Here is a 14,483-nt window from a genome sequence, read left to right on the forward strand (position 1 = left end):
TCCTCGTTTCTCAGAAACTATACCTGGTTTATGCTTATGAAATATGAAACATGATTTTTAGATTCGAATTTCCCCGAATATAATGGTATATAACTGCCGAGTGGATTCTAGATTTTCGCGCCCTTATCTCGCAAATTTGGTCAATTACAGAACGTTGGCGGCGTCGCATTAACCGCTTCGGTGACTGTTTTGGCCTCATTAAAACTCGATATCCCCGGGAAAGAGCGACGCGTTAAATTTCCTCAAAACGGAAGAAAGAAAAATACCGCAATGCATTCTACTTACGGGAATAGGATTTGCCATGACGGCGTCTTAATGGACGAAAAGATGGCCGGGCGTTCGGAGAGTTACTCTGCGATACGAACGCGTCTAAGCTATCATTACCGATAGGTCAAGGTCGCAATTACGCAAATGGCAATTAATCGTCCACGCAAGCGACGAGACTTCAGAACCCCAAAGTGACAAGACAATTAAATTCTATTCAAATCGGAGATATCCGTCGCGAGAATGCGTTACTGTGGCTTAATTGATTCGTAATTCGCTAATTGGCACCCCGATCGGTCCGTCATTATAGGAGTCATGTTGATGTTGTCTCTTTGTCTCTGGGCTGAGATGGTTTCCCTTGCCATCGTTATACTGAAACTCAATTTCAACTGAATTTTAATGATTCTTTGACGCCGTCGGGCAGTCATTCAAAATATCCATCAGTCGAAGTCGCCACCATCCAATCCTTTGCCTTAGGCGTATTTGTTCTCATTAGTTGGACCAGTTGACCGATTTCGAGAATTATTGGCCTTTAGATGAACAGCGATTCCTTGTTTTCCTCCATAACCTCTTGTATTCAAACAGTCGCTTTGGAATTAGCTATACAAAAGCCGCCCAACAAAATGGGTTCATATCTTGCTCTTAACACTTAAGAAGCCATTATTCCATACGTATTCGACAACATCGTTTTATACGCGCGATCACGACACCAGCGCGATACCGAATGTCAAAAAACCGTGAGACGAAAAACCTACTTAAAGCCCGAGATGTCATTTCAATCCATTAAATACTAATGCAAGTCTGGCTTAAAACATAGCGGACGAGATTATTTTCATTGAAAGCGAGATTTTGCTTTCAACTACCTCTTAAACGTTGGCCGCTGCTTTGAATATTATAGCTAAACCTATTAGTGCATTAACTTATTGGAGTTGAGTGTCTCGGTTGTACAGGGGGAAACTGAAGTGCCGCCACACACTATACCACATTCACATTTTGATGTGTTAGATTTTCCTACGAGGCCTTCGCGTCGTCTTATTTCGAATTATAATGAAAGAAGGATTTTCTCTTGTGATGAAAGAGAGATAACATGGCGGCTGTCGCAATTACGAAAATTAGTTCAAAACGTACAAAAAATCCCATCACAGAGACGAGATGAAAGAAATTGGTTTTCTTTCAGTTTTCTATTCTTAGATATTCGTTCTATCCATGTGCTTCCTATACAATTGCCGTCTCGGGAATCAATTAGGTTTTGCACAGGTTTTACATTCTACGATTCGCTGTAATAATAATAATAATAATCAATGAACAACCTTTCCATCATCGATGAGTTTGGTCAAATTGAACAAGCTAATTATATTTAATTGGATGGATGTTTTAAATATTTGTACCGACCAACGTGGGTTCATCAACAGATTATAATTGGTTTACGGAATACTTACGTGCATATGGTAATTATCAGCCGTCGTCGTTAGCGTGTTTGTTTTCTCGATGCGGACCGGAAGTGCACCGCCGGCGCACAATTGCCGCAATTAAACGACTTTTTACCGGCCGAAACTGGTTCGCACGCTGGTAAAAAACGAAACCACAAAATGCCAGGCGCGCTGAGGGGTATGCGTGAAAGGTGTTGTTTAATTAGTATTACGTGGACGCGGAAATATTGAAAAGTTGTCCTCAACGCGCCGCCGTCGTTACTGACAAAATCAGGTTTCGGTGCGGCGGTGTTGCTCCTACCGCCTGCGAAGTGACTGCATATTACGGCAATGAGTTTATACGCATTCTTGTTACATATTGCGGGCTCCTCATTAATTATCGCGAGAAATTTCTTCTAATGAGTCTACATTGCGGTTAATTGGCGTGGCAAGGTGAAATTACGACTGTCAGATATCGATACATATAGCTCCTGCGACTGAGGCGTTCGGCGGAGATAATAGTTTTTTCTTTCCTTCAAATTGCGAAGCTTCGTCTGAAATTACGCTCATTAAGAACAACTGATTGACGCGTATTTCAAAATTATCCGCGTTCAGTCATCAGAACACATGGATTTCCTAAGGATAGGTCTAAATGGATACAGCGTTTTCCATCAAATGAGAAAAACTCCGTTTTGCTACCGGTTGATTTTCAGTGCTGCCCTATAGAAGATTGGAAAATGATTTCCAGCAGTTTCCGATTGCCTGCTTCTTTCATCGAATGTAGTAAATTTTTTTTTATATCAGTTCCAGTTCTGATTTTCTCTAACGAATACGTTCTTTTCGTGCGGGTCTGACGGTTTAGATATGCCATATTCGACTATGCCTTCGGCGTCGTGCAAAGGCTTATCAGGTTTTCGAATTTTCAACGGTATATATTTCGTTTAAATAACTCATAAAATCAAAATTGATTTCGTTCTTTAGATTCTCGTCTGTCGTTTTTTCGAGTCCATTTAACTGTCTCCGTCTCACGCGACATACTCTAATCATCATAGGTCGATCGTTTTAAACACACGAAAACTAATCCATTTATTAAAAATTTTTTTTCATTCAAGCGCATATCTTCTGGCTATGGGCCATTGCATGTTTGACGCTTAGACATCATCATGAACATTCCCTTCTCGTTTTACGAACGTCGGTTAAATTGAATTCGTACGTTATACGGCAAGTTTCGCCCTTTCTTCATTCGTACGTTCGGTATTTAGTTACTTAATTAGAGGCCACGCCCGGGAACTGTTTTCAAGGCGCAGCAATACGAAGAATGGCGTTTATATACGCGTTGCCGAGCGGGTGACACGCGATCCCGGAATATCGAAATCGAACCGATTTCTCTACGTGAATAAAATTGATGAATTCATGATTCACTGATATTCAATACGCGTTTACTACTCAATCGATACGAAAAGTGAAGACCTTCGGAATAGTTGCCAGTCACATTATATGAATAGGCGAATAGTTAAGCGTATCATCAGAGAATCAAATAGGCCTTATGAGAATCAAACTCACTGATTGCGTTCGCTATTAGTTGATGGTGGATACGAGATAGAATTGGATACTTGAATACTCTTTTTTTTTCTTCCTTTAAATTTCGAAACACCCCACTAGTCCGGCACCGCACTATTCCGACACCCCAGTAGTCAGACACCCCACTAGTCCCACGTTCTGCTGTGCAATGGGCTAATTGTGGAGCAATAAACTTAACTTAACTTGTTTCTCATTGTAAATCATCATCTCTGATTAACCATTGATTTTCGTGGCTGAAGTGCGTTGCATTCTCACAGAAAAAAAAACTCGCAAAAATAACAACAGTTATCGATATTTTTAAGAATCATTTGTTAAATAAACTCGATACACAACATACAAAGTTTTTTTATACATAAAAAGAAGCGGCAATATGTCTGTTCCATATATAGTGCAGCGCTTCGAGTATTCCGATGATACTACAGTTCGGGCACTATAAAGAATACATGTATTTATGTATATCACTGTAATGAGATCGTTATTGATAATAATAGGATAGGATTGAAATCTTCCTCGATTTAATTGGTTTCAAATATCAAACAAAAACTCCAACAACGACAAGAGTGGTCGGGTTTATAACGAGCCATTCCAGGCTCTATGTCAATTAAAATCGCCTCTTTTATTTGACATTGGGATGATCCCCGTTTGTACACGTGTAACCGTAAGTTTGTTGAAGCAAGCAGATTTTTTTGTGCTTTCATGCCTAATATGATTTATCAACTTCCTAACGAAATAACGCATAGTGTTGGGCGTGGTGACGCGTGATTCTTTTTGCTATAATTCAAATCATTAGACTTTGCGTCTTTCATATATATAATAATTCATTGTATTGTTCCGTTTCGTTACGAATTTAAAACTGTTTACGTCAACTCCGTGCGCGATAGGTTTCGAAACCCGCAGGCTTTGCCACGTGGTGAAACGCCATCGGAATTTCGATTTTTAATAGCGCGAAAGAGAGAAGCTTGAATGTTATTACTGTTTAAGTAATATGTTTTTTGTGTACTTATTTCCTGCATAATGCGCGGTACGAAGATTGAATTTATATTCCTTAGTCTACCTACAGGCGTATTTATCATATGTATGCAATGCCGGCAGGAATGCATTTTTAAACGGGATTTCATTCGCGAAATTGCGGAATACGCTTGGTGACAATTGCGGTTTAAGGTTACCCCGGTAGCGCGGGGAGTTTCGCGTTCAACCGGCTTGCAAATCGGTGAATATTATATTTGATTTGCCTTGAGATCCAGATGAATGCAAGCCGCGCTGATTCGGCTGGGGACTGGTTCGCCGTTATGAAATCCGATGCCGCCGAGCTCGCGCGCCCCGGTTGTCTTACAGGTCCTTCGAGACGGTTCGGATGTCTCAATCGGAATACATTCATGAGTAGAATAGAATTACCGTCGAAAAAGAATCGAAAAAGTATCCGAATAACGCGAATATCAACGACAAATATCGGAAAACCGGCAGAATATCAAAGAATGAGTCGGATGTTTTTTGCACGGTTTTGGTGGTAATCGTATATGATTTATGACGCAAGAACATCCTCTTTTTAGTGGGAGATTTGGCGACAAATCTTCTCGATTAAAGACACTTCAACGATTAAAATTTAGGAAGAATATTTACAACGGATGTTCATGTATGAATTACATATGATTTTCGCTAAGATATAGCGAATAAATCGATTTGCGATATATCTAGATTAGTCTTTGCTGTCTCATTTGTGAAGTAGCACAGGGCCCGGTTTTATAGACTGGTATTACCTTTAAGCCGGGGGCTAACTCAATTGATAATGAATTGAGTTAGCCCCCGGGTTAAAGGTAATACCAGTCTGTAAAACCGGCCCCAGATGTTTATTTATTATCGAAGCGTCGACGTCGCCGCATTCGATGGCGTAATAAAGACAAACAAATTTAGTCGTTATGTCACGCGATATCGAATTGCCGGTAAACAGGTACGGGTCGATCCGTATTAATTAGGAGAGCTCCGCGCCGAAATCGTCCGTCAATTAACTCCGGGAACCTGACCAGATGAACGACGGAGTATCTCATGACAGGAACTACCCAGGCGCGTAAGCGAACTTATCTGAGCGAAAAATCCGACAGACTCGGATGTTCGCTTGTTTACCGGGCCCGGCGGCGGTGACGACGACGAGTCCAAGACGACACGACAGTGCAGCAGCCGCTCCGTTCTCGCGCCGCCGTCATCGTCGTCGATGTTGCATTAATGCAGCGAAATCGCTTGAAACGAACATCGCCCGAGTTGTCGTCGATTTATACGAGACGAATTCAATGAAACACCGAAATTCTGTAATAAACATTTGCCTTGGTAATTCTTACAAAATGACAGCGACATCATTGAATTGAGTCTTCATTCGCGAGTAATGATAAGTTCGCTGGCCTTATTTCGGTATCTCCTCCTCGCTGACAAACTTGAGCGTTGTTCCCCAAGGCATATTTCAATTTTCGCTCGTACGAGTTTTTACCGAAAGAGCCGTATGTTTCTATTTTCGAAGACATTTCCATTGTTGATTGTATTGGTTCGTTGTGTGTTTATCCCCCGTGAAAATTCGTATCGATAAAAAAGAGGCAAACATCGTTTATCATCGTCAAACTACGCATCGAACGAACAACTCTTTCAAAACATGAACCCGAACGTTTGTTGTACGGTTTCCTATTGTAACCGGTACGGGGTTTGTTCGATCATATATAGAGCGCGGTGTTCGGTGACAGAACACGGTGCCGTACACCTGATGCCGCCGAAACCTCTCAACATCCGAGTCGACGCCGTCAACAATACGATTTATCGATTCGCCCTGCGGACTGGAGGACACACCCATTCTTTTTGAGAGTGTCAGCTAATTTTTCAACAACGCTCCCCGACGAGGAATCCTCACAACACTCGGCAAACCATCATAAAACATATAACTTGTAATGATTCTTATTTTGTATGTGACTTCCGGTCGAAGAATAACAAACAATACATCGTTATTCAGTTAATTTTTAATCTCGCGTTAAATAGCGTGGTCAGTAATAACGTTGATTATTCTTATGTTAATTAATGACTTCTGGCCCAGAATCTGGTTTACACGGACACTTTCCGAAATTCATCTTAAATTAAGATTTTTCGCTTGAGTCTATAGGACCAGTCGGTTCATTCATTGAGTCAACTGAACATCCGCCCTCAGTCAGGATTCGAACCCTGTGGCATCGAGACTCTACCGCGGCGTTCATCCCTTGATAACCGATTCTACCCCCTGCCCCTATACAGTCCTATAGTGAACATAAAGTTGCGTACCGCGGGTCAAGCTGCGCAATTGCACGCGCAGAGGGTCTATTTGCGCAGGTGCCGTCTCAATGCTTTCGGGTTCGAATCCTTGCCGAGGGAGGATGTCAACTATAGGGAATCATCGATGGGATGAAATCGGAGCGCGAAGGAGATTTCCGATTTCCTACACGAGCTCGACGTCTTGTTCGGCTCGACGTAAAACGTTGTTAACGGGAAACGATTAAAACCAATTCGTTAATGCATCGAGCATGTTTTACATCGCTCGTCCGAGGAACACGATCCGCTGCGAACATCCCGCCAACAGCCGACAGTTGATCTTATCTTTCTGATCGATCGAGCGATCGCTATTCAATCACGACTAGTCTAAATCGCCAACTGATTAATTCGAATCCGTTTGAGCCCGTTTAAATGAATCTTTTGTCTCTGTTGCCATTCCGATCCGATCAACTCGCACGACAGTTCGCCATCCGTCGAGATCGATTGCATTTTTATCGTTTCTATATCGTTCGACTTTTGATCGCATTTTTCGTAATTAAAAATATACGTTATTTGACACGAGGCACAAAACCTGAGTAAATCTAATATACGACTCGCTGATAAAGTTGCTTGTCGGATTATAAGCTATGATAATAAATAGTACAATGGCAGACTAATCATAATTGGTACCGCTGCATAAATCACGAATTGCCGTTGATTCAGCTGGTCTATACTTGTTTCCGTACAATATTTACTCAGTTTTTAACTCTCAAAAGAAGGACGTAATAACATGTCATCATCAGCAATATGGTGAACATAATCCTTCTCTCGCGTGTATTTCAAACTGAAGCGCGAAATATTGATAATATTGGTAATATTAAATATAGTATGATTAAAACCAACGTTGATGATTCAAAATGGTTCCGAAATCTAAGAAAACTTACAAATTTGTGAATTGTATTCGCACATGATGAGACTACTTCATTTCGTACTCTCTAACTTATACACCGTGGGATCTACGCTCACGTTCATTGCTTTGAAGCGAGGACTTAAAAATGGACTAGAAAATAAAGTTTTTTTAAATTAAATTTCTTCGGTGTTCTATGCCGATAAAAATCGATGCATAATTACTTGCGCTTTATCCAAATATCTCGCGAAGGAATCGTTGCCTCTTATTTCTAACGAAGAGAACAATTTAAAACTGGTATTCACGGTGCTGTTCCGACTGCTGAAATGCGTCAGGAAACATAATTGTTTTCGGAGAGATACTGCACATTTTGCATGATAACACGTTAATCAATATCGCTAACTAATGATGGGTGACGCAGTCAAACCTTCCTAATGAATAATCAAATTTGCAATAGCTTGTTGATGGCTTAAAAGCTTCCTTTATCGAAAATCCATGGTCATGAAAAATTAACGACCGCCAATTCTAACAAAAATATACACAGTATAAATCGTCAACTACTGATAATTTGCTAAATATTTTCAGTAACGCGCTCGGCGTCTATAGTGTCACCCATCGCGGATAAACGCGCTAGCAATTAAGCGAGTCTTCAGCTAACACTTAAGAGGCATCGCCAATTTATTGGATATTTAAGAACCAACGAAATAATCGCATTGAAGAGTTTCGTCGATATGCTTCCCGCCGCAAACAGCAGTTTCAATTAATATCTTATGAATTATGTAAAATGTAATTTTCCGCGCCGACTCTGTTACTCTAGTGTTCATCTTAGGAATTATTCATAACGGACAATAACTAGACAAACACGGGGCAAATTATCATCATCATCATCATCGTCACTGACTTCTTTTTCTAGCTTCGTATATACTTGTTATATCCGCAAACTGATACTCAGCGTGTTATCGTGTAGAATAGGAGACCCCCAGTGGGTTAACAGTGCCCTCGTGTGCACAACTGATCTTTACAATCTGGTTTTTATCCATTCTATCACCGACGATGCCTTTGTTCTTAAATTGAAGTGGTCTTTTTATCGGGGTCTTTGACTTATGGGCGTTTGTATAGGCAGTTCGGTGCCACTTTCTTATGGTACGCGATTACCTTTCGAGATATCGTCGAAAAATCTTGATAGATCGTCGGGATAATTGGAGAAATATCGAATTGATTATACGATAATTGCATGCAAAACCACGATGTTGAATATTGATGATAAATCGACAAATTGTTGCCGATGATGAATAGAAACATGTGTAAATTATGTAGATTTAAGTCTGTGGACATCTCCGTTTTTATTCTAATGGCGGCTTATCGTAAGAGTTGCCCAGTAATTCAAAGTGACGTACTAATTCCTCACAAAGACCGATGATAAATTGCCGGAATTTAGAATTCAATATCATAATATTACTTGTCGTTTGTCACGTTGTAATCGATTATACGGCGGATTTCAGTGACTTTAAACAGACTGACTGGAAGCGTAGATTTCACAATGACAATGACATCCGGCCAAAAATCCGCGCCGACTTGTGGGGGATTTGCCGACTGGTTTGCATATTTTTGCGGAATGAATAAATTTGAGTTTATGGTTTATTCAATAAAATAATTCACCTGTTATATTTTGTAATTTAATGTTTTTTCGATGCAAAACTTTATCTCCCGTTTAAGCCGGCGATGAACGGGGCGTAATCCGCGAGGTCTCCGATGATGAATGAAGATGGAAAAGACAGAATAGAAAATATTTCCGAGCTTAGTTCGATAGATCTATAACGGTGTCGCGCGTGTTCACCCGTTCAGACTTCCCCCAAGTTTAACTTTGTTAATACATGTATACAACGTTCGAAGAAACCATCGTCTGTCTTCCATTGATGAAATTAAACTCGCGGCGCGATCACGGATGGCTCCATTGTGACGACGGTAATCGTATAAGCGATATTTGGACAGCGTTGGCGCCCGTTGTATCGGCTCGACCCGCCGGTGTCACCGGAGCAAACAGTGCCACAAACACACTTGCAAGATGCATTTTCCCCCCTCTATCAATATAATATCCTAATTGAGGTGTAGAAGGCGTTCGTCGTGATTCGTTTGTTAAACGCTCATCACAGTACACAACCGATGCTTCGCCCATCGATATAAAGTGATTACCGGTCGAAATTAGGGACCCGTAATTGAATTGGAAACTTCGTCGGCGAAATACGTAACGAGCAACCTCCTCGGAGAGCGTAGTCGGTAAATTTGCTCAGTTCATTCCATTCTTTTATGTCGGCTTTCCCGAGTCGCGCCGGCCTGGTTCAAGTTTCGCGCGCCGGGTCGCGCCGGCTGTTTAGTCAACGCCGGGAGAAAATTGGATGCGATAAATTAAGTGACATTAGCGCTGACATTCACGATTCGGGAGATTCCTGCTATATCCCCCTTGGAAATCATCCTCTTCTACATTAGTTCCGTTTACTTCTCAATGCTCGCATACTCCACAGACTAGTTAAGACGCCTTGTTTGCATTCGGCATTCGGTCATATTAATTTTAACCGAATGTGCCCTGAATTCCTAGCGAGCGTTTCAAACGTCGTTTTCTACCAGTTTTTTTTAACTAACGTTTGTTTTCCCTCGTCGTTTTCAAAGTAACTTCTTTGATTAAAGGAAATGATTTATTAAAGCAAGATTAGTGCGAGGTGTTTTGATATTCCACGCAGCGCGAAAGAAGTTAGAACGCAAGTTAATGGAGTTTCCCTTAATAGTTGTAGGGATGGATTGCTACTGTTATACATGTAATTGAAATGACTTTTACGAAGTTTTATGTCGCTTAAGCCCAATGCACACAACGCAAAGAAACATGGAACGTTTCCCGAAACCATGTTCCTCGTTTCTCGTGAACAGAAGACTCATGTGTCTTTTCCCTGTTTCCCTGCGTCGTGTGCATTGGGTTTTGGAAGTTATTGACTCCGTTTAACTTCGACAATCGAGATTCTGTTGTAACGTTTTTGAATTTGTTGTATATTTGCAGAATGTTCGGCTCGAGTGGTACATGCGCGGCTTGTGGTCAGTCGATTCCCGCCAGCGAGTTTGTGATGAAAGCCCAGACGAACGTCTACCATCTGAAATGTTTTACTTGCGTGTCCTGCCACAATCAACTACAGCCCGGAGACCGGTTCGGAGTGGTGAACGGCAGTTTATTTTGTGAACAGGACTACCCGAAAGTGCTAAAAGGAAGCACGGGATCGATGCGAGGGGGCCATAAGGTAATTCGATTGAAGAATAAGTCGGCTCGCGCGGTCAATAATTTCCTTCCGGTGTAATTCTGGACCGGAAATGATATGTGCGAGGACACTACTACTGTACTGCGCGCGACATATCTAAACACGTAGCGGTAAGATCGAACGACGTATGTCGCATGACGATTATGTCATTCGTCTTAATCACAGTTGAATTCTCATTCCAACTGACCCTGCTTTATTTCAACTTGCCATTGGTTTCAAAAAACCAAACCACTTTCCATTCGTTTTACTAAATCCCCCACTTTGATAATTAACTACTAGTGCTGAAAAAATACTCGATATAGTTCGTATGCCCTTCAATTGCCAGACATCTATTTCCTGTTACGATGGTCGGGCCGGCTTCCGACGATGAAGCTTTCGCATTGGCGTCCCACTAAAAATCACTCGCCTATGCCCGTAATTACAATATACGTTCATATCATCGGTATATTGACTGTACCCTGACGGCGTAATTAAGGGGGTTGCCGTACTTGATGTGTTAAAATATCCGCTGTTCACTTGTAAATGCATCCATTAGATGTGCCAGCACATGCTAGACGACCATTAGAATTAATATCGCAATCTCCATTAGTGTGCATTAGCATCGGGTGTTAGATAAGTGTTGACCGCCATCAGGCTTCCAACGTCACATATAATGGAACGAACCGGCCGAAAAACGACAATATTACGTTAGTCCTTCTCGCGTGTTATGTTTTTTGTGCGCTGCTCTCGAAGAGTGGATAAAAAGTAAAAACTCCCGAAGAACGCTAATGCCATCAATCAGCGAAAGATTCCCGCTCCCTTTGTTTTATATATTATCTCCTCTAAAGAAAACGAAACTTTCAGTTCTTCAATGTACGATGATTAGAATTGTAAATCTATAATGCCGGTTCGTGTACTAGGAACAGGCCCGTTGTCGAAATCGTCCGCGAAAGTTGTCCCTCTCTATTTGGCAAGTTGTTCTAGCTAGGTGTCTTTTGGTTTTCAGAGAAACAAACTAAGCAACGTCCAGGAAGACTTACGCATACAGCAATACTGACAAAGCATGGCTGAAGTGATTGGAACTTTATCGTACACTTAAACATGTGTGTCTGACACTTGAGGCCAAAAATGGACGTTAAATATCCGTGCTCACAGTCGTTCGATGAACGGCCGCTAGGAAATCGACTGCGGCGGCCTGCCGTGCAAGACTACGATTTCTGCATGAAGATGTAAAACTTGTTTGTGATACCGTTGCGAAAGACGTCAGCAAATGAACTACGAACTTTTTACGTGTAAAATGTTTCGATGGACGATGGAGATTCATTGTATATTTTTATGTTACCAGAATTTAACACAAACCGTCGACGTTGAATAACGTTTAATTCTTTTCGATTCGTTACATTACAAGTTGTGTATGTAATTTACTTGTACATAATTCATTAAGTTCTTTCTATATTTTTTTTTGTTGGTTAAAATTCTTGGTTTCCCGTGAACGGTTTTTCTTATACAACGGGCCGCGTCGGTAGCCACGGACCCAACTCTGGTCGGGTCCGCATCTTCGATATCTGCAACCGGTTTTCCCGCTTTGATATGTCTCATTTGATGTATAATTCAAACGCGCGTGGTTATCTTGTTATTCAGACAACCTGTGTTAGAGCACGCGTGAAATGAATTTATTCATGCGACGGTGCCATCGTCGCGTTACACTGAAACATCGCCTTCTGACATCGTATTTAACGATTCCTTTTGTCGTAGAATTAATTTTCGATGATCTGTTTTGATGTCGATAAACGCGGGGCATTCTGCTTGTTCGTGCGCTCTATTATTCCGCTTTACGGCTTTTGAAAAAGAAGGCGCATTTTCTTCACTGAAATGAATCGAATAAGAAATGTTAACCGTCTTGTTTTTCGAATCATAGTTCTGTCAAAGGCCCGGTTATATAGACTAGGCACGAACTAGCCTCGGGGTTCAATTTCACCGAGTTAATTCAGAATAAGTTTGTTAACTCAATTCCTGTAACGATAAATTGACTAGAGCCGAAGTCGTGATACCAACACGTCTATCGAAACCGGGCCCCTGCAGTCCATAAAACCGCTACCCATTTCTGAATCAGATTTGGTGTATATCTAGATAATAACCGGCTAGAACCTCGAATCCGCTTATGAACAGGCGATGGATTAGACATAGTTTTATCGCCTTTTGAACGTATCTTAAACGCATATATCGACCCAGTATCATGCCCAGAAGAAGAATGAGCTCGGTAAAAAAAAAAACTTGTTAATTCACAATCCATCATCACATCGTTTTGGTTAAACAGCGCATCTTCTTAAAGACGCTCTGACAACTCGATAATAATTCATAACTGGTTTATCTCGGTCTTGCGTGATGGTGCCCATTGTCGGTGTATGCAGCGTTTGTTAGATATTTAATGGTGAATTTTGTGCAATTACACCCCGTGTTCGACAGATAACTCGCGTGTTCATTTACATATCCATCGTTATTATGAATGTCGTCCCTAAAAACACCGAGAGCCGAGGCGTCTTATTCAGGCATGGGATTCTGATTAGATTATACCAAACCGCAACCGTTTAATCACACATTACGGTCCTTCCCAGATATTTCGCGTATTGAGCGAAATCGGATTTCGGATGGGTTGTTAGGCTCTCGGTATTATAGGCGAAAATCCGCACGAAGATGTATATGTCTTTTTTTAAAACGCGCATACATTGAGATAGATACGAGATCATCGGCTCAGATGTAATCCAAACTGTCTCATGTTATCGAATTACAAATCTATTCCATTATCAGTTGAATAACACAAAAACTAAGACTTTCGAAAATAAAACATTACGTATAATGTTGAGATATGTCTCGCCATAATCTGTCGATTATTTCCCTCAAAAACAACCTACCACCACTAACGACTTAACTATTTTTGTACACGGTATCTTTATTTTTTCAATCATTTTGAATTTCACAAGTTTTTTCGTTCGTACATTTAGAATTGCGTTGTTTTGTTAACGGGGACCAGAAAGTGCTATGTAAATACATACGTTACATACGTGTATATGAATATTATTACCATGTTATTTCATTTCTCGGGGTCGGACTTGTCGAAGTGAAACAAAATGTCGCCGAAATAAATGAATTTCATTCAATTTGTAAATATAAACGGCTAAACATAGTAATGGGAAATTACATATATGAGTAATAAAGTATATATGTATAATCTTAATTCAAGATAGAATTTCATAATGTATAAAGATGTTTGCTTGTAAAATTCATACAAGATTATTAAACTATGATGACAGTTCAATGCGTTCGTTCGTTGTTGTATTAGTTTTTTGTTATCTAAGCCAGGTCAACGTGCCTCCTACATACCAGACTTCACCACTTCGCCCAATTTCATCCTCTCCGGCAGGGATTCGAACCTGACGCCATCGAGTCCCACTAGGGTAGAAGCCCTGCCACTCTTGATCGGGTGCGCGGGTACATACGTGGGTTTGCCGCACATAAACTTGCAGCACCGATCAGATTGACCGCTGTATAAAGGCAAATTTCACGGAATAACTATATATGGTAAACCCTGCGATTGGGCTAGTGTTGCGGGGTTTCGTGCCGTGGCTTTTAGTGATGCCATCAGGTTCGAATCCATGACTAGTGAGGATGGCTCAATACCTTCAAACATTCTGCCTAAGCGGCCAAAAGAAACCTCGCATAGGCAGAGTTTCCGAAGAAGGCTGTCTACCTTTAAAGATTTATCGTCGAAAATTATATTCTAGA

General features: G+C 41.1%; 1 protein-coding gene across 4 annotated transcripts in view; it reads left to right on the forward strand.

Annotated features, from left to right (window-relative positions):
- LOC141908413 (LIM domain transcription factor LMO4.1-like) overlaps positions 1-13,962 on the forward strand; it is a 42,116-nt gene extending 28,154 nt beyond the window's left edge. For all 4 annotated transcript variants that reach the window (XM_074798456.1, XM_074798457.1, XM_074798459.1 and 1 more), the window contains exons 3-4: positions 10,469-10,703; positions 11,707-13,962. In XM_074798456.1, the coding sequence (XP_074654557.1) occupies positions 10,469-10,703; positions 11,707-11,757 (286 nt within the window). In that variant the 3' untranslated portion in view covers positions 11,758-13,962. The remainder of the gene's footprint in view (positions 1-10,468; positions 10,704-11,706) is intronic.
- The last annotated feature ends 521 nt before the right edge of the window (positions 13,963-14,483 follow it).

This window comes from Tubulanus polymorphus, chromosome 7 (genome assembly GCF_964204645.1).
Source record: "Tubulanus polymorphus chromosome 7, tnTubPoly1.2, whole genome shotgun sequence".
Classification (NCBI taxonomy): Eukaryota; Metazoa; Nemertea; class Palaeonemertea; order Tubulaniformes; family Tubulanidae; genus Tubulanus; species Tubulanus polymorphus.